The following is a 25,444-nucleotide window of genomic DNA, read 5'->3' as shown; positions in this document are numbered from 1 at the left end:
CATAATATATTTCACAAATATCTTCATTTGGGAAATTTACTTTAATAAAATGTATCATAAAGAATAGTTTTATACATGTTGCTTATATATACATTACTTTTTTTTTTAAAGATTTATTTATTTATTTATTTGAAAGGCTGACTTACAGAGGCAGAGAGAGAGAGAGAGAGAGAGATCTTCCATTTGCTGGTTCACTCCTCAAATGGCTGCAACAATCAGAGCTGAGCTGCTCCGAATCCAGGAGCTTGGAGCTTCTTCTGGGTCTCCCACTCGGGGCAGGGGCCCATAGACTTGGGCCATCTTCCACTGCTTTCCCAGGCCATAGCAGAGAGCTAGATCAGAAGAGGAGCAACCGGGGCTCTAGCAGGCACACATATGGGATACTGGCACCGCAGGCCACTATGCCACAGCACCAGCCCCTATACATTACTTTTAGATGGATTCCTGGAAATAAAATTACTTAGTGAAGGATGTAAGTATTAAATTTGCAGGATATGTTAACAAATTTCTTTCAATAAAGGTTTTGCTAGTGTTCACTCCTACCATCATACAAAAGTACCAACTTACCTGATAACTAGAGATTTCAAATGTTCTTTGATTAACATATTATCCATTATATTTCTTTTTCTACAAATTATCTGTCCCAATCTTTTGTCCAGGTTTCTATTGAATGCTTGATTGGCTTTCCTTTCTCCCTCTCTTTCTCTCACTTTCTTCATTTTATTTCCTACTAAAAACACCATTTCACATTTTTTTTTACATTTGTATATGTGTATTTTTTAAACTTTTATTTAGTAAATATAAATTTCCAAAGTACAGCTTATGGATTACAATGGCTTTCCTCCCATAACTTCCCTCCCACCTGCACCCATCCCATCTCCCGCTGCCTCTCCCATTCCATTCACATCAAGATTCATTTTGAATTCTCTTTATATATAGAAGATCGATTTAATATATATTAAGTAAAGATTTCATCAGTTTGCACCCACACAGAACATAAAGTGTAAAGTACTGTTTCAGTACTAGTTATAGCATTAATTCACATTGGACAACACATTAAGGACAGAGATCCTACATGAGGAGTAAGTACACAGTGACTCCTGTTGTTGACTTAACAATTTGACACTCTTGTTTCATTTTTTAAGTATGAGCCTTGAATAATTTGGTATATTATTTGTTAAAGCACAATTTAGAAATAGATGTTTTTGCTCTCTTCCAAAGTGGTGTTTTGAAAATATTGCATCGAATTTCACTTCATGGAATTTCTCTTTGATGACAGATTTGTTAATATTTCTCTTCTCAGGCAGACCCCAAATGTGGCAGCTTTTAGCAGCAGCATGCTGGATTCTTCTTCTTAGACCCATATGTGGCTGTAAGAAAGGAAGCATCACAAATCCTGAAGCTAATATGAATGTTGTAAGTAATTCATTGAGTGAGAAAATGCACTAAGATATAGGCCTTTTAACTTGTCATCGATTCAGTTTGTGTTTCTATCTAGTTTTCAATGGTTCTCAGTGTATAAATCTGTGCCTCTTCTGTAAAATTAAAGAGATTTTTTTTCTTTCCCTTTTACTCAGAGTCAGATTATATCCTACTGGGGTTATCCTTGGGAAAAGTATGATGTTGTGACACAAGATGGTTATATCCTTGGAATATACAGGATTCCTCATGGAAAAGGTTACCAAAGGAAATCAGGTGTGTTTCATTTTGCTATGAAAGAAGAAATATCTATAGTAGAGATACCCGGATGTCTGGCAACAGTATGGCGGCTTTTGTTCTGAAAGAGGTCACTGTCTCATCCATTTCAGAAGGAAAATACTGTTGTAGGAACCTGTAGTTCTAGCCGTTTGGGTTCATGTCTTGTGACCATGGAAGAGCGAGGATCACGGACAAAGAAGGGCAACTAGAGAAGTAAAGTTTTATTGAAGCAAAGGGAAGCTCTCACAGTGGGAGAACCATTAAGGAGAGGTTGCCAAGGAGTTTCTATCCTCTGAACTGTAAGGAAGTTTGTACAGGGTTGTTTGTTTGTTTAAAAGATTTAAAAGCAAGATTTATTAGAGTCAGTGACCTCCAGCCAGAGTGGCATGAAGGGGAGCTCCAAGAGAGACAAAACCCAAAGGAGCTGATGATACTGGGGATTTAAGCACCATTTGAGGGAAGCAAAATGTTGACATTCAGTTACAGGGCTAAGACAAAAATCCATCAAAAGACCTGATTTGCAATCTTTTTACCCTGTTTGTACAGGGTTTTGTAAACATGTCAGTCAGTCACCACTGTCCTCATTGCTGGGAATTAGGGATTTGGAACTGTATGGATCCCTCTGTAACCACATCCTGTTTTGTTTCCACTTTCTCTGTCTCTTTTGGAGTAGTGGGGATGTTTTATTCCAGCCGTATCCCTCTGCACATCAGGCTTGCATGTCAGGCTTCAGTCTCTTATCTCTTGGGCCCCTTGTGTCCTTGTCTATCTCTCTCAGGCCTCAGCTGATCCCTGTTTCTAGCAATATCACTCAAACTTCTCGATTTAATTTGCATTATTCTTTGAAATTAAGGCTCTTCATATACATTGCTTATTTGGTCTCCATAATTTTGTCCTCCTTCCAAATACAGATGCAAAAGTTTTGAACATCAGAAACCTAGGAGGCACTCTTGACACGATCTTCTGCCTCACCTATGTGCAGCCAATCACCAAGATTTATTGCTTTTGCCTCCTAACTCTTTCTCTCATCCGAAAGCATCTCTTAGCTTCAATAGTACTCATGTCCAGGCCTGGAGAAAGTGTCTACAACTACTATTATCCTCTGATTGGTATTAAACCACTTATAAACACTTCTCCACACAAGTCAGTATGACTTTATTTTTTTTTTTTTACAAGTAAATTTGATCCTAATAGTACTGTGCTTAAATGTTATCAAAGAGTCATTTCTGGCTCTCTACAATACAAGTTGCAACTGCAGGAAAAGGAGTGATCCTGGGGCAGTCATTGGCACAGCAATTAAAACATCATTTAGGATGCCTGCATCCCATATCATAGTGCCTGTGTTTGAATCCCACTTCTGCTTCTAATTTCAGTTTCCTATTAATGTGGGTGCTGGGAGGCAGCATATTATGATTATGATTATTCCAGCTATGTGAGAGACAAGAATGAATTTTGGGCTCCGAACTTCAGATTGTCCCACCTCTGGCTGTTGAGGGCATTTGTGGAGTGTCTTTTCTTAGTCTCTCTGCCTTTCAAATAAATATAATTAATTAATTAATTTTTTAAAATTTAAAAAATTATCCATATATCAGAAACTCCATGTTCCCCTTCTTAGTTTGTTTTCTTTGATGTGTTATATAACAAGACTTCTCAATAGCAGAAGGATTGATTATTTATTTTAAAATGTAGGATGTTTAAAAGAGTGAGCGATAATGCTGCCTCTTACTTTTAGGAACCAATCATTTCCCAGGATAACTGGATTACCTTTGTAAATATTCATGAGAACTTCTAGTAGTCCCTGAAGTTTTCTCTTATTTCTGGCCCATAACTGTCAACTTGCACTAGGAGGAAAGCTCTACAAATGAGAAAAGAGAGACTTTGTGCTGTGCCTGCTGTTTGGCAGAACCTAGCTTGAGCAGAGTTAGTAATGTCTCTTCTTTCCCTTTCTCCAAAAAGTGGATAGACAGGGATTTTTGTTTCTTGCTTGCAGAAAGATGACAGCTCTCTAAGAGTCTAATTTAACCTAAACACTGTTGAGTTTCTCAGGAAGCCTGTCCAGCCCCAACATGACCTGAGGTGGGATCCAAGTATCAACCCAGCATTACAAATCTTTTATGGAAGAGAGGAAACCCTAATCGCTTCTTCCCTCTCTTCTTTCTTTTCCAGCACCACTTCCCACTTCTTTATTTCTTTTCTTTTTCTTCATTAAAATGTTCCAATTCTAAATTGACAGTAGGGTTTTTATAACAAATAAACCATTTTAGGGCCAGCGCCACAGCTCACTAGCCTAATCCTCCGCCTTGCAGCGCCGGCACACCGGGTTCTAGTCCCGGTCGGGGCGCCGGATTCTGTCCCGGTTGCCCCTCTTCCAGGCCAGCTCTCTGCTGTGGCCAGGGAGTGCAGTGGAGGATGGCCCAAGTACTTGGGCCCTGCACCCGCATGGGAGACCAGGAGAAGTACCTGGCTCCTGCCATTGGATCAGCGCGGTGCGCCAGCCGCAGCGCGCCAGCCGCGGCGGCCATTGGAGGGTGAACCAACGGCAAAAGGAAGACCTTTCTCTCTCTCTCTCTCACTGTCCACTCTGCCTGTCAAAATTAAAATAAATAGATAAATAAATCATTTTACATGATATAAAATCCTACTCACAACCTTCAATTTTGCTTTCTAACAATCCAAATAAAATGAAACATTGCCTACAAAATCTAACATTGTGTCTGGGCTTTTAGTAAATATGCTGCAAAAGGCATTTTTATTATTGCTTTTCTTATCTTAAGAAAACCTTTAAGTTTTGTAATGAGTCATCTTGAGAAATTTAATGCTATAAATGTTAATACAGTAATAGAGCTAATATTTATTTTGTTGGACAGTCTTTTATTCTCATCAAATTTTTACAACTGCTATGTGAAAGCATTTGTTATTATTCCTCATTTGCAGATGGGTTAACAAAGGTACAAAGGGATTGATATGTCGCAGAATGCATTTTTGAACCAGGGCAATCTGACTCTACTATTGACATAAAACAATATGAATGTGTGTGTGTGTGTGTGTGTATAATTACAATTTTATACATGAGAATGAGACACAGAGTAGATAAATAACTTGCCCAAATAAATAGGTCTGAAGACACTAGGTCGTAGATTTGCCAGACACCAAATTCTGTCTATTAAATTCACTTTCATACTACAGGAAGTCAGGAAAAAGAATGTTCTTCTAGATTCTGAGAAAGTTCATACATAAAATTTTGCTGCCTGTGTTTTGCAGACCACAAGCCTGTTGTGTATTTGCAGCATGGTGTGATTGCATCTGCCACTGATTGGATTTGCAACCTGCCCAACAATAGCCTGGCTTTCCTTCTAGCAGATAGTGGTTATGATGTGTGGTTAGGGAACAGCCGAGGAAACACCTGGTCCAGAAAACACCTGAAATTGTCACCCAAATCATCAGAATACTGGGCTTTCGGGTAAGGAGAAACCTGGTAATGAATAAAATGCATTTTGCTCATTGATATGCATAAACATCTGTTGGATTTTTCTCTTTAAGTTCAAATATACCCAAAGAAATCCACAAAGAAAAAAATGCTCTCTTCTTCTATCCAGGTGTTCTTCACTTTGAAGAAATGCCTTTACTATAGCATTGAGATTTGTTTTCAAATCCCTGCTTCCTGGTGTGTATGTGTGTGTGTGTGTGTGTGTGTGTGTCCTGATCTCAGAGTGGCTGTGGAGCAGTGTTGCCATTAGCAGCATCTGGGCATGCTGTCTGCTTCAGCAGACTGACCTTGGTCACAGGGATAAACATGTACACTTGCATTGAAGCCAACATCCATGCCTTGAAGGCCACTAATGATATTTTTTCCTTGACCTTATTCCTGCCTTCTTTCTGGAAGCCATCTGGCATTTCTTAATTCCACACCCCAATGCACTTGTGTTATTGCAGTATTGCAGATGACAGGTGAGTGTACCCCAAGCTATGCACAGGGTTGCAACCACCTGAGATCATTGATATGCAAATTACCAGACTTTTCTCCGGAAATTTTATTTTGGTGGAGGCCAGGTTGAGATCTACAAATCTGTTTGCTTTATTATTCTGTTTTTTTTTTTTAATAAGGATTTGAAATAATTATTTTTTTAAGCTAGTTTGGTAAGTCTGTTATGGGATTATATGAAATGTGAACAGACTTACAGGAAAATGATCATTGGGCTTTATAAGTCATATTTTTCTGAATTCAGCTTCTTAAAAATGTTTTTTCTTACACTCAGGGTGACATACTCAAAAATTGCAAAAATCTTAATATCATGTATTAACTCTAGTGTTACATTTAACAAAATCTCTATAGTCAATGTGTTTAAATATCACAAGACTAATAGTTGATGCCTTTTCCAATTTGGTTGCTCCATCTCTTTGGCAGTTTGGATGAGTTGGCTAAATATGACCTTCCAGCCACCATCAATTTTATCACAGAGAAAACTGGACAGAAGCAACTCTACTATGTGGGCCACTCCCAGGGTACTACCATAGGTATGTTTTGGGGGAGATATGATCCGTGTACCAGGGACTCCTCTTCCATATTTGTGGAAGGGATCATTATTTCTTCTCTATGTGCAGTCTCTAGTTTGTGAGCTTCAATTGCAAAACCATTTCCTCTGGCTGGTTTCTGAAAAGTAAATAAAACAGGAATGACAATTGGAGTATTTTCTCCAACACTGAATTTGGGGGTCAATTCGGAAGACTGAAAGAGAGAAATAGCTCATTCATTTGCGTACCCAACAAACATTTGTTAGACACTGGCTTATATGCTGGGAAAGCAGAGATAACCATGATGTTCATTATTTCCTTGAATATCTCACTGTCTAGTGAGGGACTCCAAAAAGAAAGAAGAGAATTACAAAACTCTGTGATTATGCACTACAATATGTTAGTTGCCAGGGAGGCTCTTAAATAGGCAAGATATGAGTAGGATCATGTCAGCCATGCCATGAGGAATCTCTGTCCACTCTGCCCACTGATTTCCATTTAGATGAGGCTTCCATAATACCAGACTGTTTCCACCAGTCTGTTTTCTATATCTTAATCCTAATTGAATTTCTGATATTTATATACCTGTACTGTATGACATATCTTACATTCATTCTCTCATTGGAAACTACAAACATCTGATACCATTATTATTCATATTTTACAAATGGCTGAACTTAGGAATCCTTTCTAATGGTAATACGGCCAAGTAACACCTTAAGTTTCATATATATTATATATATAATATGTAAATATATGGATGTATATTTTCTATATATGAATGTGTATATTTATAGATACATGTGGGTTCACACAGCTAATGAATAGTAAGCTACATTTATAGCACAGTTTTGTCTGATACCAAAGACTATTAGTCAAGCTAGAATGACCCTTGGAGTTGAACCAGACATACTCCACAGTGGGTGTGTGAACCCTTTCTTCCACACTCTCTATAAGAAGACTTGCATTCCCTATGGGCAGGAAACTCACTTTGTTCTGAGTTAGCTAATTCCACCCTTGAGAAATTCAGAAATTCCTCTCTACAAATGGTACTCACTCTAAATTGATTTTTGTTTGTTTGTTTTTATTGTAACTAACTCTTCTACCATTTAAAATGAAGAAATAATTGCCTTAAATCTGTTAACTAGTGTCTTCTTCCCTTTCAGCTTTCATAGCATTCTCTATAAATCCAGAACTGGCTAAAAGGATTAAGATATTTTTTGCACTTGCTCCAGTTATCACAGCAAAATATTCTCAAAATCCTATGAAAAAACTTACAACTCTTTCCAGGAAAGCAGTCAAGGTATGTGACTTCTCCAGGTTTAAATCTCAAGTAAGTAATCTCCATTTCATTGATTTCAGGAGACAAATGACATTTTACAAACATCTGAGAATATAAATAGATGTTCAAGCTATCAATATAGATCTACTAATGAGGTTCAAACTTATTAGTGGCGTTTAAGGAGTTCACTCTGATGCCCTTCTACCCTATTGTCTTTAGCTATGTCTGAAGCTTCTGCATTGTGCTATTCTCAATGGCTGCTAAACCAGGCTGATTTGACTGACTGGTTGAATTTAGTAAATTAAGTATCTCTTGGATAGCCACTCATTTTTTCAGGGATAGTGTAATATAATAGTGAAGTTCATAGCATGAGGCCTGATGTTATGGGTTTGAATCTTATTTCTATTATTTAATAGATGGATAAGTTTGATCAAGACTATAAGCACACTTCATCTTTAATGAAAGGATTATGATAGTTTCTACTTATAAGTTTACTTTGAGGATTAAGTGAGTTAATACAGCAAATCCTTTAGAGCCAAGTCTTATACATTGTGAACTTTTAATAAGTGTCAGCAATTGTTTTTGGGCTGTCAGTATTTTCCTGGAGCACACCCTTTGTCATCACTAATTGCTCTATTGTGTTTAATTTCCCACCATATCACAGGCTCCCATTCTGCCAACTCCCCACAATCCATCAGTGTTCTATATCCAGAATCTCTTCTAACTAATAGCTAACCAATATGATCATTTATCTAGTCCAAGTTAATTGATCTACAAAAGTTTATGTATTTTCCAGTTGCATTTTAACAAGAGTTTCTCCCATATGAGTCACCTCCCATGATAGCAATTGTACCATTGGGTGTTTTTGAAGAGAGCAGATGAAAGGTAGTAATTCTTAAGAGAAGCCAGAGATTCTGATTGTTGATATACAAGAAAATTATCTCATGGCGATTTAAGTACATATCTATGCAATTCAGAAATACAGGTAGCAGGAAAGGCACCAGAAAAAAAAAAAAAAAAACATAAAATGCTTACCTTGCATCTTAGTAGTTGGACCTCTTATACCATAGAGAATTCACTCTAGCCTTGTCCCACAACATTAAGTTAAACAACATTGAATATTTTGCTAAGTTATTTCAGCATTTCTACACAGGTGAGAGCTATTTGGGGATACCAGGATCTTTCCATTCCCCTCAACTTTCACAAGTTTTCTTCAAACTACCACATACTAACACTTGTGTGATGAAGAATAGTTTAAGTCAATTCAGCAAAAAGATGTCTAGAAGTAACTATTTCAGAATCCTGGCTTCAGGATGTAGCTATGTCCATAAGAAAATACTTCTCCCAAATGGTAGGCTGAAAATTTGTATGTGTGTGAGAGTAGTAGGAGATTTAAATAAGAAAATTACAGAACAATTAATGAAAGACAATTAGGTCATGTTAAGGAGTTTAAACTGTCCTGTTAGTGATGGGAAGCCAGTGGCTTGATCAGATTTGTAATTTTAGAAATATTGCCCTTTCTAAACTGTAACTCCAACAGAAGAATGATAATTCCAATGGAGGAGCTACTACATGTGACTGTTTAATTCCTAACAGAAATTCCAGTGTCATCATAATGATAGAGCAAGTAAATTTCTAGATCAACTCATAGAAAAGTGAAAGAGCTTGGAGCTGTTGGAATCACAGACATTTTGGTTGAGATGATATTTGAGTTTGGGCTTAAGGACAAGATTCCAATATACAAAGTGCTTTAGAAAAGCTTTCTCAGAACAGGTCTTCAAAGAGGGAGGTGCCTTTCTCTGAAGGGAGGAGAGAACCTCCACTTTGACTATGACCTTGTCTAAACAAGATAAGAGTCGGAGAACTCAAGGGGCTTCCATAGCCTTGGAAACTCATGACTGGTGCATAGGGAGATTACTGATGCCATAAACAGGAGTGTCAATTTGTAAAGTCAACAACAGGAGTCACTGTGCACTTACTCCTCATGTAGGATCTCTGTCCTTAATGTGCTGTACACTGAGGCTTAATGCTATAACGAGTACTCAAACAGTATATTTCACTTTGTGTTTCTATGGGGGTGCAAACTGTTGAAATCTTTACTTAATGTACACTAAACTGATCTTCTGTTAAAAAAAAAAAAAAAAAAAAGAAACTATCAATTCCCAACTTGACTCTCACTGGGATTAAACATGACAATAGGTCTGATCTGATTTCATCATCATTTAAAAAAAAAATCATCTATTATTTTTCACTTTATGTTTCTGTGTGGGAACAAACTGTTGAAATCCTTACTTAAGGTATAATAAGCTGATCTTCTGTATACTAAGATAATCGAAAATGAATCTTGATGTGAATGGAAGGGGAGAGGGAGTGGGAAAGGGGAGGGTGGTGGGTGGGAGGGACGGTATGGGGGGGAAAGCCATTGTAACCCATGAGACGTACTTTGGAAATTTATATTCATTAAATAAAAGATAAAAAAAAAAAAAAAAAAAAAAAAAGAAAAGCTTTCTGAAGTCAAAGGGAAATGTGAGCAGCACAGAGGTGGTGAAGCTCAGGCCATGGGAAACCACACATAACTGATGGTATGGGGCTTTCAATTTGTGCAGGAGAATCTGAAAAATAATGCTGGAGAGGTAGGGGTAGATTCAAAAGGGACTTGAAGGCCAAGTAGATATTTGGAACTTATTGTATATGTAATGGGTTGCAATGAAAATTGTTTTTTCCTTGAAGGGTTATGTATTTATTTGAAAGGCAGAGTTACAGAGATGAGAGAGAGAGAGAGAGAGAGAGAGAGAGAGAATATTCCATCTTTGCATCTGCTGGTTCACTCCCCAAGAGCGTCAACCAGGTCTCCAATGTGGGTGTAGGAACCCAAGTACTTGGGCCTTCTTCCTCTGCTTTCCCAAGCACATTAGCAAGGAGCCAGATAAGAAGTGGAGCAGTCAGGACTCAATCCATGACCATGTGGGATGCCAGCGCTGCAGGCGGCCACTTAACCTGCTGCGCCACACACCAGCCCCAGAAAGTATCCCTCACAGAGGGATGACATGAACAATGATGTTTTGGAGAAAGTGAAGTGGATAAGGTATAAACTGTTAAGAAGAATGAGTGATAAGGAGAATGATTTTGGAATTAGTGTTACAAATCACTTCATAGATGTTGGCCATCTGAATAAGAATTGTGCAAAAATAGAAAATCCACAAGATTTGATGATGAAATGATTGACAGCCTTTACTCTTTGTAAAAATTTTCAAAGGACAGAGCCCACTCACTCCTCTCCCTTCCCATTAGCCAAATGTTCTCAGACATGCTTGGAAAATGAGCTTTTTCACTGGCGGGTTCCTACACTTATGCAAGCCTTTTGCTGTATCTGAATAGCATCTTTCTTCTCCCTCACTCTCTCTCCCCTCTTTCTTTTTCTTTTTGTTCTTTCCTTCACTTTCTCCTTCCCTCCCTCCCTCACCCCTTCCTTCCTTCCTTCCTTCCTTCCTTCCTTCCTTCCTTCCTTCCTTCCTTCCTTCCTTCCTTCCTTCCATTTTCCTTTCTCTCTTTTTAATTGACACACTAAAATTGAATGTATCTATAGGATACCATGTGATTTTCAATATGTATATACATTCTATAATTTCAAATCAAGGTAAAATTATATATTGCCTCAAATATTCAATTTTCTTGTGTAGAAAACTTCAAAATCCTTTATTCTGTTTTTTTTTTTTGTGATTTATGGTAATTCTCAGTACTTATAGTGACCCTCCTATGCAATAAAACACCAGAACTACTTTCTCTGATGTAATTGTAACTTAGTGCCTATGACCAACCTTTTCCAATCTCTCTCTGCCTCCTTTTCCCCCCAGACTCTGGTAATCACTATTCCAATCTAAACTTCTATGTGATCAACATTTTAGATTCCACATACTAGAGAGATCATGTAGTATTTGTCTTTCTATGCTTGACTTATTTATTTCACTTAACATAATGTCCTTGAGTTCTATCCATGTTGTTGCAAATGATAGAATTTCATCATTTTTTGTTGCTAAATAGTGTTCCATTGTATTCCAGATAACCGTTGAATACACTTAGGTTGCTTCAATTTCTTAGCTATTATTAATACTTAAGCAAGAAGCAGGGTAGTTCAGATGTCTCTTCCACAGACTTTTTAATTTCATCTTCTTTGGATATATAGCCAGTAGTGGAGTTGCTCAATCATATGGTACTTCTTTATATAATTGTGAGTAACCTCCATACTATTTTTCATAATGACTGCACCGATTTATTTTCTCACTATTGGTGTATAAGGGTGTTTTCTCCAAGTCTTCAATAGCACTTATCTTTCTTCTCTTTGATAATAATTGTCTAACTGAAATGAGGCACTATCTCATTGTGGTTTTGGATTTCCTGGATGCTTAAATATGTTGAGGGCCTTTTCACATACCTCTTGGCCATTTGTATATCTTTATATTAGTCATTGTTTCATCACTACAATGAAATACCCAAGACAATAAACTTTGTAAAACAAAAGGGTTTGTTTCAGCTCACAGTTTTGAGATTCATGTTCAAGATCAGGCAGCCCCATTGATTTGGAGGGAAATGAATAGCAATGGTGAGAGTGCATGCAGGGGGAGAATCACATGGCAAGCCCAGAAGCAGCAAGAGTGGTTGGGTCCTACTCAAGTCCTTTACAACAATCTCTCATTTTTAGCTGCTTTCCAGGAGTTATCCACAAACTTCCCATTGGGTTCCACTTCCCAATAGTGCCACACTGTGGACTGAGATTTTAACACGTATGACTCTGGGAAACATTCAACATCCAAATTAATATCTAAACTATAGAAGTCTTCTTTTGAGAAATATCTATTGCTTATTTATTAACCAGATTACTTGATGCTTTGTTATTGAATTGTTTGAGTTCCTTAAATATCCTGGAAATTAATCCTTTCTCAGATGATAGAACTATTTTATCTTCTTCCATAGGTTAGCCCTTCACATAAGCTTTTTAGTTTGATGTAATCCCATTGTCTGTTTTTGCTTCTGTTTCTTGTGCTTTCAGGGTCTTATCCAAAAACTCTTTGTACATTACAATGTCTTGAAGTGTTTCCCCTCTTTTCTTTCAGTAGTTTAATAGTCTCAAACCTTACATTTAAGTCTTTAATCCATTTTTAGTTGATTTTTTTGTATATGCTGAGAGACAGAAGACCTGGTTTCATTCTTCTGCATATGGATGTCCAACTTTCCCAGATTCATTAAGGAAAATGTGACTTTTTCCCCCAATGTTTGTTCTTAGGACCTCGGTTGAAGATCAGTTAGCCATAAACCAGAGATGATTCGACATCCATCAACTTCCCTTAGGATTAAGGGATGGAGTCTCTGAGGGGGGAATGAAGTAGGCAGACATGTAGGTTAAAATCGATTAGGTTTGTGAGCTGGAAGACCACGCCTTTGCCACACCCCTGTGTGACCTCATGCCCCTACCTGGCCACACCTGGGTGCCCACCAGCCAATCAGGTTAATTAACCACTCCTCTTTGGAAGTGGGTTAAAAGCCTGGAACATGGTGTGTCCTGCCCTTCTCTTCAGCCCTGGCCTCTTGCCAGGAAGGGGCTTGCTGTAGCCCTATGCCTCTAGGGCTCGTGGCCTTTGAGCCATGTGCTCCAGGCTTCCTGGCCTAGATGCTCCTCCCCGTGGCTGTTCCTAGTGCTCGGTATGAACCCAGATTTACCCCTCTCTCTTAATAAAGCTCTCACTCTCCTATGAATCTTTCGCACTAAATAAAAGCCTAAAATGTACCATGCTGCCTCGTTTATTTGTGACAGTATTTAGAATTCTTCTCTAAATATTAGGCAAGAACCCTCTCAGGCTTATTAATATTGGGGATTTATGAATAAGCATATGGTGATATCATATGGCACCCCAAATTCCAGTAGCACATGTGGCATCCCAGATGGCACTTCTGGGGAACTCTAAGAAGCCACATTTTTATATAAATTTTAGGGGGTCATTCTCCGATATCAGGTTTACGGCTAAGCTCTCTATTCTGTTCAGTTGGTCTATGTGTCTATTTTCATGTAGGCTTTAAAAAAAAAAAAGAAAAGAAAAGAAAAGATTTATTTATTGATTTGAAAGGCAGAGGGACAGAGAAATAGTGGGGTGGGAAAGAGATCTTCTATCCCCAATGGCCAGGGCTAAGCTAGGCCAAAGCCATAGCCTGGAACTCCATCTGTATCTCCCACATGGGTGACAGGGACCCAAGAACTTGGGCCAACTTCTGCTGCTTTCCCAGGTCATTGGCAGGGAGCTGGACTGGAAGTGGAACAGCCAGGACTTGAACTGGCGCTCATATAGGATGCCTTTGTTGTGGGCAGCAGCTTAACCCACTGCACTACAACATCAATCCCATATCATGCAGTTTTTATTACCATAGTTTTGTAATATGTGTTGAAATGAGGTAGCATATGCCTCCTGTTTTATTATTTTTGCTCAAAATTGGCAACTTTTTGTGTGTGATCATGTATGAATCAGAATTCTGTTTTTCTAGTTCTATAAAGAATGCTATGGATATTTTGATAGAAATTACATTGAATTTGTAGATTAGGTAATGTGAACATTTTAACAATGTTGATTCTTTCAATTCATGACATTAGATATTGTTTAATTTCTGAGTCCTGTTCAATTTTTTCATTAATGTTTTGTAGTCTTTTAAGTACACAGACTTTTCACCTCTTTGGTTAAATTTATTCTTGGAAAGGAGAATAGGGTGAGAAGAATCACTGTGTTCCTAAATTTGTATTTATGATATGCATGAAGTTTGTATACCTTAAATTTAAAAAAGAATTTTTTAAAAAATCACAAAAATAATCTAAAAATAAATTTATTCTGTTTTTTTTTTTGGTGTATACTGGAAATGGAATTCTTTCCTTGATTTCTTTTTCAGATAATTTCCTATTGGTGTATAGCAATGCTGCTGGATTTTATGTGTTGATTTTGCATCCTACAACATTTCTAAATTCATTTATTAATCCTAATAGTTTTTCAATGGAGCCTTTGAGGTTTTCTGTATGTAAGATTATGTCATCTGCAAACAATGACAATTTCACTTTCCAATTTGGATGCTCTTTCTCTTGCTTGTTTATTCTAGTGAGGACTTCCAGTGTTATTTTGAATAAATGATGAAAGTTAGCATCCTGTCTTATTCTAGATCTTAGAGAGTAAACTTCTAACTTTCCCCCATTCAATATAACGCTAACTGTGGGTTTGTTATTTATGGCTTTTACTATTTTGAAGTACATTTCTTCTGTTCTTTGTTGGGAGATTTTTTTTAATCATGAAATGATGTTGAATTTGTCAAAAAACATTTTCTTCATCCATTGAGATGATCAAGTGCTTTTGTTCTTTATTTTATTAGACTGGTGTATCACATTTGGTATGTTGGAGCATCCTTATATCCCTGGGAGTGACACTTGTATCCCCTGAGTGATACTAAAGATTGTCAGTATTGTTTCCATTTCTTAAAGGAACAAACTGAGGCTCAGAGATGTAAGTGACCTAAGCTGCATCACCCAGCTAAGGTGGCAGAGCCAGGCTTACACCTAGATCTGATCAGATGACCCAGCATCTTGGTCTTGCTTATGTGTATTGTTTTCCACACTTTTTCAGTGCCAGCTTGCAGTCCCAGATCCTCATGCACCCAAGGAAGCATCAGTTGCCTAACTCAGTAGGCTACTGAGAGTTGAAGACAGCTCGTATTCTGCTTGTCAAACCATGTACCCTGATGTGGGGCCCTGTGCCCAGAAGAAGGGTGCATTTTTGAATTCTCATAAAGGTTCCGAAAGAACTATAGGAAGCCTCTTTCATTGACGTTATGTTACAAGCTTGCCCCCTCCAGAACCAACTTGGAATTACATCTGCAGTTAGTGTGCATTACTATCTTCTCTGTGGGTTAGTATGAAGAGAAATTATTCATCCTTGGGTAAATGTGCCATAGTTTTATGAGTGTGTATGAGCCAGAGTGAAGTAGTCAGAAACTGCCATGAGGATTCACCCAATGTTTGGGAAAGACAGTTATCAAAACAAAACTGGAACACATGATAGTAGCTATAACATCATATGTTCATGGTTGACTACTTCTATGAACTGGCTGTTCCCTTTCACATGAATTTTCCACAAGGCATGGGATGAAAAAGACAGCTTTGGCAAGTGAAAAATAAAAATATTCAGTGTTTAAAATCAGAGCCTACCTTTTACCTCAATTATTATTTATGTGACAATCTATTTAGGTTGTCACACTTGAAAACATCAAATAGTTGTCAACATTCTTTTAAAATGTAGGTTCATACCATGGATGTATACTGCTATTATTAAGTTAACATGGTTAACATGGTAGAAGATACACAGGAAGAGTTAAAATTTGATAAATGAGTTAAATTAAAGATGTGGTCTATTGTACAAGTGTTTCGGTAATTACGAAAAATTGAAGAGGCCAGAATGAGAATAATTTGGTTACTTTGCAGACCTAAAGAATTGAGAAGTCTTTTTTTATTTTTTATTATTTCTTTTTGACAAGCAGAGTGGACAGTGAGAGAGAGAGACAGACAGAGAGAAAGGTTTTCCTTTTCCATTGGTTCACCGCTCAGTGGCCGCTGCAGCTGGTGCACAGCAGCAAGCGCACCGCGCTGATCCGATGGCAGGAGCCAGGAGCCAGGTACTTTTCCTGGTCTCCCATGGGGTGCAGGGCCCAAGCACTTGGGCCATCCTCCACTGCACTCCCGGGCCACAGCAGAGAGCTGGACTGGAAGAGGAGCAACCAGGACAGAATCCGGCGCCCTGACTGGGACTAGAACCCAGGGTGCAGGCAACGCAGGCAGAGGAGTAGCCTATTGAGCAGTGGCATTGGCCGAGAAATCTTATTTGAATAGTTTGACATACTTTAGTTTTTCTCATCTTAATCTTCTCTTGTCCTCCTTTCCTTTTCTTCTTCTTTCTCCTCTTGCCTTTCTTTCCCTTCCTCTACCTCCTCCTCCTTTTTCTCTTCCGTGCCATCTCCTTCTCTTCCTCCCTGCCTCTCTTTGGAATAAATCAGGAACATGATGTCCTTTTGTATATTTTACTAAAATTCTATGGAATACCAAATATTCCATTAAATAAGACTTACTTTTGATCACATAACATAATAATTTTTTAGAAACACAATCTGAAAATTTATATATGGCAGGAATTTACTGACTCTAGTGTCCCAAAGATAGTGTAGGATCTTGTGTTACATAAGTGTATAAAAATAAATGCTGATTATTATTATTTTTAGTCGCAATTATCAGTTAATAAAGTATTCCAGAAGAAATTTGTATAAATTTTTCCAAAATTTTAATTTAAACACAAATAAAATGTGTACCTGAGCTGTCTATTCATTTTCCTCACTGAGCAGGCTGGCACTGGGTTGGTGACTCTGATGGGCAGCTGGGTTGCTCTTTCCTAGATGGTTTTGCAGTTCTTGGAGGAAACATTGTAAGCAGTCTCCACACAGGAAGATTTGATGCACATTAGCAGAACCTCCAGCTAGAAACTTCCGGAAGCCACTAGACAGCATGTGCTTCATTTTCTTGTTGCTCCCTTAACCAATTTTGGGCATCAATATCTGGCCCTTGAATCTTCTCCAAACCCTGTTGTCAATACCTCTGGGTTTCTGCCAGTTATGCTTAATCTTCACATATAGGTCGGACTGGTGCCAGATGAACTTCTTGGTCTTCTTTTTAACGATATTGGGCCTCACCAGGGTTCTGAGGGTGGTCATAATGACAAATAGAAGGAAACCATCTCTATAGGTAGCAGCACCAAGGAAGAGTTTTCCAAAAGTTTTAAGAACTAAAAAATGTATTTTCACTATCATATCTTTTTTTTTTTTGACAGGCAGAGTTAGACAGTGAGAAAGAAAGAGAGAGAGAGACAGAGAGAAAGGTCTTCCTTCCATTGGTTCACCCCTCCAAATGGCTGCTACAGCCAGCGCACTGCGCTGATCCAAAGCCAGGAGTCAGGTGCTTCCTCTTATCTTTTTATAAAGATTTTTATTTATTTACTCGAGAGGTAGAGCTATAAAAAGAGAGAGGGAGATACAGAGAGAAAGGTCATCTATCTGTTGGTTCACTCTTCAAATGGCTGCAATGGCCAGAGCTGCGGTGATCCAAAGCCAGAAGCCAGGAGCTTCTCTCAGGTCTCCCATGTAGATGCAGAGGTATAAGCACTTGGGCCATCTTCCACTGCTTTCCCAGGTCATGAGCAGAGAGCTGGATCAGAGGAGGAGCAGCTGAGAAATGAACTGGCACCCATATAGGATGCCTGCACCACAGGCAGATGCTTAACCTACTATGCCACATCATTGGCTCCTGCACCTTTATATCCAGTTTATTATGTTAAGATTACAAAACTGGCTGCTGTGAAAGAAGAGTAAACAGATTTATATGAAGAGGGATTAGATATTCATTTTTGTTATTATGTGAAAGATTTATAAAATACAAAATATATGCTCAACTCACTTGCAAAATTGCCTGAATTTTCACTAGTAGCGATTTATAACTTTGAGTTAAACTTTTGCATCTAGAAGGAGTTCATTAAAAGATTCTAGAAGCAATGGCTTACTAAGTCTCTATCAGTCACTAATTATAATAATAGTTACTGGTTTTGCAATGTTTACTTGACACTAGGAAATGTACTAGGTGTCTTTTAAACATGACCTATTATTTGCAAGACAATTCTATTTAATGGATATCAATTTTCCCATTTAAGAGCTGAGAAAATTTTAAGATAATAGAGACTAAATATTTTCCTAAGTTAAAAGAGGCAGAATCTAGAATCAAACATAAAAGGCTCACTCCAGAACCTTATTAATTTCTTTTGGGGACTTATCTGTCAGGGGACATTCCAAAAAATACCTCCAATGAGAGATCCTTGAGGGAAAAGGATCAAGAGCTAAATTGAGAGGACTCCAAAAAAAGTTTAAACAGACCTCATAGTTTCACTGAGGACCAACTCAGCTGATGTCACCTGCTGTCTTGTCCTTGCCTGAATTACCACTCATTCCCCATTCTTAACATCCACATCCATGAGATTTGATGGTACATTAAATTGATCTTGCAGGTTTTGTTTGGTGATAAAATGTTCCACCCTCGTACATTTTTGGATCAGTTCATTGCCACCAAAGTGTGCAACCAAAAGCTATTCCATCGTGCTTGCAGCAACTTCCTATTCTCTTTGGCTGGATTTGATGCAAAAAACTTAAACATGGTATGTATAAGGCCTTGGGTCTGGGAAAGCAATTGTTCTGCTGTACAGAAGTTATGAGAATTCAGTCTGGGTGTGGAAACTATGTCAAAGCCTTCTTTTTGCTCTAGATATGTAATTATTATTTTCATGGATTCCAACCAAGGCCAAGAGTCCTCTGCTTTCCCAAGAGGATTTGACAACAAGGCTTTATAAACTCTTAGCAATCCTTTCTATTGGTTAAAGTGCCACTATTGAAAAGCCCTTAGTGTAGATGAAGGCCAGGGCTTTGAAATTTACCTTGGTGTAACTGAGCCCTATCTGAGACCTACTGAAGTAACATCTCAGAGAGTGATTCTAAGCATCTGCATTTTTAAACCAATTTTCCATATTCTAGTGTGACTTGGAAATAGTTATTTTGTGATACACTTACTTCCTTAATCCAAAGAGATAAAGGGAGAGCTCTTCAATGATTGCTGCAGATTTATTTTTCAAAAAGTAATGAGAGGGATCAGTGTTGGGGTTCTTTCCAGTCATTTCTAACTTAATTTCTACCTTCTTTTCCAAGTTACAACTTGAAGAGAGAAGAGGAAAGAGACCAAAAAAAAAAAAAAAAAAAAAAACACGTTTATTTATTTCCCCACTGAGAGTGGAAATATATTTGAAACTGGAGACAGAGATGGGAAAGAGCTAAAGATGTTCTCCATTTGTGATAGTCAGCTGTTTGTTACCATTAATGTAATGCCTAAGACAGGCTCACTTTATAAGGAAAAGAGGTTTATTGTGGCTCAAGGTTCAGGAAGTGCAAGATCTAGGGGCCCTATCTGGTGACTGCCTTCTGGTGGCAGAGCACTGAGGTGGTGTAGGGCATCACAGTGAGAGACAAGGAGTGTGGGCATTTAAGTCTGTGTCTCTGTAGCTTCTCTCCTTCTCCTTATAAAACCACCAGGATTCAGTCGGGGATTCCCACCCTAATGACCCAAGTTAATCTAAAAACTTCTCAAAGGACCAAATCTCTTGTCTTATTACTAAGGTCTGGATTATGGAATATGATAGCATCTGCTACAATATTTAGTGATATACAATTAGGAATATTTAAGTAGCCTTTGTGAAACTTGGAAAGAAATTCACACATTCAGAACTCAATTCTAGAGACGTTGACTTTTTCAGATTTGGATAGCCCATAAATGGGTATATGAATTTAGAGTTACAAGAAGTTTTTGATGGTCACATTGGTGGGGGAAAAATAACTCATATTGTTGAAAATGTGAAATGACCAAATATTTTTTATCCAGATGAAACTTAAATATACTAGATAAATTCTGTCCTACAAACTTTTGAAGAACATCGTAGAGTATTTACAACATATTTAAAATCATAAAACAAAAGGAAACGTTTACATCTGCTCTGCACATCTTATATTCAAGTTTACTCTGAACGTCTTTTGGGACTTAACACAGGAAAAAGGAAGATATCACTGAGGTTTTTATACCTTAACCCCCTTCATTCTTGGACCTATGTGAAGTGAGGCTGGAAAGATATGGTGCAGATGCATTACTTTTTGTGTTTGACCAGAGGTAAGCGTCTGTGGGCTTTATGAAGACTGCTTGAGACAGAAAAACAGCCAAGAGAGGAGAAAATTCTTGCAGATGAACATCTTTGGTTAATGTATCTTCTGAGAGCATGGCATGTGATTTTTTTATAAAAAAAAGGAGAAATTACTCAAATTTCTTTCCATTGCTCATTTGTGGTATAATTATATGACTCATCTTTAGATGAAAAATAATCTCTTTGCAGAGCCGCTTGGATGTTTATTTCTCACAGAGCCCTGCGGGAACATCAGTTCAGAATATGCTGCACTGGGCCCAGGTACATGCTTCCTAATCCTGACTGATATATGTCCACTTCTACAAGACCATTGAGGAGCACTCCCAGGGAACCCTGCAGGCTACTGCTGCTGTCACATTGATGTTTCTGAAACCAGCACTAACTCCTCATTTTGATTTCCTTTTCCCCTTCTGTTCTCCTTGTCCTCAGTGTCAGAGTTATAAGCCTACTAACCTTAGATTCTGAGTTCTTATCCTAAGATTTTCCACACTTCCTTTTCAAGGAAAGGCCTGTATTTCCAATCTTGTGAAACCATTATTTCTGATATTGCTATATAAAATAATACATACAGCCTATTCCAGAAAGATCTGTTTATCCTCCAATTGGTGTATGAGGTATTTCAAAGTGTAACAAGAATACTTTATTCATAGCAAATTAAATGTTTGGGAAAGATTTGAATTGATTACTGTTTTATGTTTTATCCTCAGTTGAAATCTAATTTGTTTTATTAAATACTGAATATTCACAGTAAGCTCAGAAATGAGTCAAATTCAGTTGCTACAATTTTCTGCACTGTGTGTGTCTATCTTTGTGTTCTTCCATTATGAAATTTTTGCTTATATTCTCAGCCATTGGCTTTAGTTTCATTCCTTTGGAAAGTGAACAAAATATACATAGAGGTTTGTGTTTCTGTGTATGTGTGTGTGTGTGAGAGAGAAAGAGTTCTTCCTAAAGATTTAAAACATCTGAGAACTTTGGGAATCTGCATTTAACCTATGTCCTATTAAATTTGTTCCCTGCTTTAAAGTTGAGACTCTCTCTTTTTTTCTTTCTTTCTTCCTTTTGAAAGAGAGAGAAGAGAGACAGAGAGAGCTTGCCTATCTGTTGGTTCACTCCCCCAGTGCCAGCAACAGTAAGGGCAGGGCTTGGCTGAAGCAAGGAGCCTGGAACTCAATCCCAATCTCCTGCATGGACATCACTCACTGACTTTCAGGGAGTGTATTAGCAGGAAGCTGGAATAAGGAGTGGAGCCAGGACTCAAACCCAGACACTCCAGCATGGGATATGGGTGTCCCAAGCAGCTTCTTAACTGCTGTGCCAAATGCTTGTCCTGAGAATCACTTTATTGATAGTGTGAAGCACTGCTTTAGGATCTCTGAAATGTTTTGAAGAGTTGACCTCTCAGGACATAACTCTTCAAATATCTATGGGAAGAAAGATCTCTGGGGCAAAGAGTCTTCTGTAGATGAGGAGACATACAGCTCCTCTGATGGACATGACCTTTCAGATTATGCAAATTCAGTATCACGATTATTGACCACTTACTATGTGCCCTTCTTGCTGTTCACATGTATCGCCTTGTTCAGTATTATTGGATTCTCACAGCAATTTCAATGAAAGCATTGACATCTCCACTCTATAAATTTCATGGTCAATGCCTTAGATATCTCACAGTTGACCTCTCTTAAGGAAAAATCTTCTCCTTTGATGGAAAAATCCTTTCTATATTAGAAATAAATTATTTTGGGGACCAAATATTTGGACAAAAGCTTTCTAGATGGTGATACAGTTCCATTAGCTCTAATCTTTGGATTTGGAATATTTCAAATGTTCAGCTTAAGCGTGCTCAACTGCAAAAAATCTATGAAGCTTTCCAAATCCAATTTAAAAAAACCCTCTGAAATCTGAAACTTCTGGTTCCAAGTATTTCGGAAAAAGATATTAACCTGTAACACTATTAATAAAAGACCTATTTGTTGAGCATTAGTAGGTGTTATACACTTTATATGCATTACCCTCTTGAATTTTCACAATCCTATGAAAAGAATGTTGTTATTTTCATCTCACAAATACCTTGTCCTGGATCAAAGCTTCATCTATCAAACTTGGACACAATTCAAGTTTTTTTTTTTTTTAAGACTTATTTAGTTATTTGAAAGGTAGAGTTATAGAGAGGCAGAGGTAGAGAGAGAGAGAGAGAAAGAGAGAGGGAGGCCTTACATCTGCTGGCGCACTCCCCAGATGGTCACAAGGGCTGGAGCTGTGCTGATCCAAAGACAGGAGCCAGGAGCTTCCTCTGGGTTTCCCACATGGGTGCAGGGGCCCAAGGCCCTGGGCGGCCATCCTCCACTGCTTTTCTAGGCCACAGCAGAGAGCTGGATCAGAAGAAGACCAACCAGAACTCAAACCAGCACACATATGGAATGCTGGCACTGTTACCGGAGAAATTGCAGGGTTCTTGTCTTCGCGCAAGAAAGAATTCAGGCATGAGACAGAGAGTAGTGGGAGGTAAAATAGCAAGGTTTATTAGGGAAGGGACATCCGTAAGGATGGATGGGCACCTCTCCAGACAGCCTGAGAGACTGGGGGGGGAGGGGAGGTTACATGGTTGAGTGGAGAGATTACACCTGGCCAGACCAGGTGGGCGGCTCAGCAGAGAGGCAGAGGGCTGAGCGTGCAGTCCTGTTGAGGCTGGGGGTTTTTAAGGAGATGGGTCTTTGTCTTCACACATCTCCTCCTGAAACAAAGGATTTTATGGCTGTAAATATTCAGAAGCTCCTATCTGAGTTTTCCCTTGAAGGTATCAGACAGGAGGAAGCCTAGCTGGCGCCATCCTGGGTTCAGAGGAAGGGTGAGCAGGACCCCCTAGAGAATGGGGATCCGGAGCAGGGTGTTTGAAATGCAGATACTGGGCTGCATCTGGGAGATTGTGGAAGATTTGTCAGGCAAAAGGAGTGGGGATCTCCACCTGGCAGGTTATCAGGTAGAAGGGGGCAGGGCAGGATGCGAATACCGGGCTGCCCCTAAAACATTGTCAGCAGATGCATATGCTGGACATAGATGTCTTCTCTTTAGGCCTTTATGTCACACACACATAAGCTCATAACTAACTTCCTACCTAACATTTTGTTATTTGAATTTTTTTTTTTTTTAGATATAAAAAGCATGATTTATCAGAGTCAAAGAACTCCAGCCAGAGCAGTATGGAGGGAGGCTTCCAAGAGAAAGTGCCTGGTGGTAGTTTTTAAGCACAATTTTGGGGAAAAAAAACAAAAAAACTTGACAATCAGATTGACATTCAGTTACAAGGCAGGGACAAAACCCATCAAAAGACCTGATTTACAATCCTTTATCTTATCTGGCTTGCTTGTGATAAAACAAGAAACCATCCAGAAGGGTGGGATATGTAACTTGTTTTCACAGGAAACTGCCAGCTCAGGAGGATGGAATCACCACTCCCTTGCTATTCTCATTCTATTATCTCATTATAAATTTGGAGTGACTTATTAGACTTATTAATCTCTATTGAAATTTAGCTTATTTGCCTAAAGAGTATAACACAATGTTAATCTTTATATATTTTTTGTTTATTGTCTTTAGATGGACAGTGTTTTCTTTTATCATTTTAACGTGCTTTTTATTATTATTATTATTTTTAGGTTGTTAATTCTGGTCAGCTCCAAGCTTTTGACTGGGGAAATCCTGATCAAAATATCTTGCGTTTCCATCAGGTACAGTGAAAATCAGCATAGTCGCATAATGCAAATGAACTAATAAAAATGATATCAATTCATTAAACACCTACTACTTCCCATCTATCTCACTGGATAATGTTTATAGCTTGTCACATGCTGCTTATTGGGTTCCTATCATGTTCTATATCATTTTTACTAATCCTTACAATGGCTTTGCAAGGTAAGTATTATTCCCATTTTTCCAAAGACTTGGGTTTGGTAAATTGCCAAAGTTAATTAGCTACTATAAAAAGAGAATATGAATTAGGGATTCCTGGATCTGAAATCTATTCTTCCCCAGCAGTTATTTCTTGTCAAAAAGCAAAACTTGGGGCAGGCACTTGTCCTGGAGCTTAAGACACCTGTATCCCACATTGGAGTACCTGGGTTTGACGCCTATCTAGCTGTGGCTCCTGATTCCAGCTTTCTGGTAATGCAGACCCCGAGAGGCAACAGTGATGGCTCATGTAGTTGGGTCCCTACCACCCAAATGGAAGATCCAGATCAAATTCCTGGCTCCTGACTCCTGGCCTCAGCCCCTAGCCATTGTATGTGTTTGGGAAGCAAATGGGAGTGCGCACGCTCTCTCTCTCTCTCTCTCTCTCATCTCTCAAAAAATAAAATAAAATAAAAATTTTAAAACATCCAGGATTTAATTAGTATCATATCTTAAAGAGAATTAAAATCAATAGTCTTTGTTTTCAATTCATGCTGACTTCTTATCCCTCTCATATAATGAAAGAACAATGTCCTAATAGTTCTTTGGGACATCAAATACTAGCCGCTTAGAATATTTCTTCATTTGCATTCTCTCTCTCTCTCTCTCTCTCTATATATATATATAGATAGATAGATATAGATATATAGAGATAGATATAGAGAGAATGCAAATGAAGAATATATATAGAGAGAGATAAATGTATAATATATATAATAAATATATATCTGTTATTATATATAATACATATATTTATATATCTGTTGGTAGGAGACCAAGATCAGGAGCCAGGGCTGGAAACTGAACTTGGGCACTTTGTTAACCGACATAGTGCCAGCTCCAGGGAAAACTTTTTAGAAGATGACTTTGTCCAGTAATACTCACCTGCTTGGATGAGAGTTTGGTCACAGCTATTAGCTTTATCATTATTTTACAGATTCAACCGAAACCATAACTACATGATGATTCAGATTAATTGTAGCTCGTTTCCTTGGGGCCTTGGAGGAATAAAAAGAAAAACGTAAAACTACAAATAAACTGTACTCATGCTTAAAAGGTATACCCTTAGTCACAAGTAGAATTAATAGCGGGCCGGCGCCGCGGCTCACTAGGCTAATCCTCCACATTGCGGCGCTGGCACACGGGGTTC

The 25,444-nt window shown here is 38.3% G+C and overlaps 1 protein-coding gene across 6 annotated transcripts in view; it reads left to right on the top strand.

Moving 5' to 3' along the window:
• LIPK (lipase family member K) overlaps positions 1 to 25,444 on the top strand; it is a 48,689-nt gene that overhangs the window by 13,069 nt on the left and 10,176 nt on the right. For 5 of the 6 annotated variants that reach the window (XM_051823353.2, XM_051823352.2, XM_051823349.2 and 2 more), the window contains 8 exons: positions 1,304 to 1,416; positions 1,578 to 1,695; positions 4,960 to 5,158; positions 6,104 to 6,213; positions 7,377 to 7,513; positions 18,613 to 18,759; positions 20,533 to 20,604; positions 24,003 to 24,074. In XM_051823353.2, the coding sequence (XP_051679313.1) occupies positions 1,315 to 1,416; positions 1,578 to 1,695; positions 4,960 to 5,158; positions 6,104 to 6,213; positions 7,377 to 7,513; positions 18,613 to 18,759; positions 20,533 to 20,604; positions 24,003 to 24,074 (957 nt within the window). In that variant the 5' untranslated portion in view covers positions 1,304 to 1,314. The remainder of the gene's footprint in view (positions 1 to 1,303; positions 1,417 to 1,577; positions 1,696 to 4,959; positions 5,159 to 6,103; positions 6,214 to 7,376; positions 7,514 to 18,612; positions 18,760 to 20,532; positions 20,605 to 24,002; positions 24,075 to 25,444) is intronic. The other variant, XM_051823350.2, reaches the window with a different exon arrangement.

The sequence above is a fragment of the Oryctolagus cuniculus genome, chromosome 15, assembly GCF_964237555.1.
Source record: "Oryctolagus cuniculus chromosome 15, mOryCun1.1, whole genome shotgun sequence".
NCBI classification, from domain to species: domain Eukaryota; kingdom Metazoa; phylum Chordata; class Mammalia; order Lagomorpha; family Leporidae; genus Oryctolagus; species Oryctolagus cuniculus.
The sequence above is the reverse complement of the archived record's forward strand: the minus strand, read 5'-3'. Positions and strand labels throughout refer to the sequence as shown.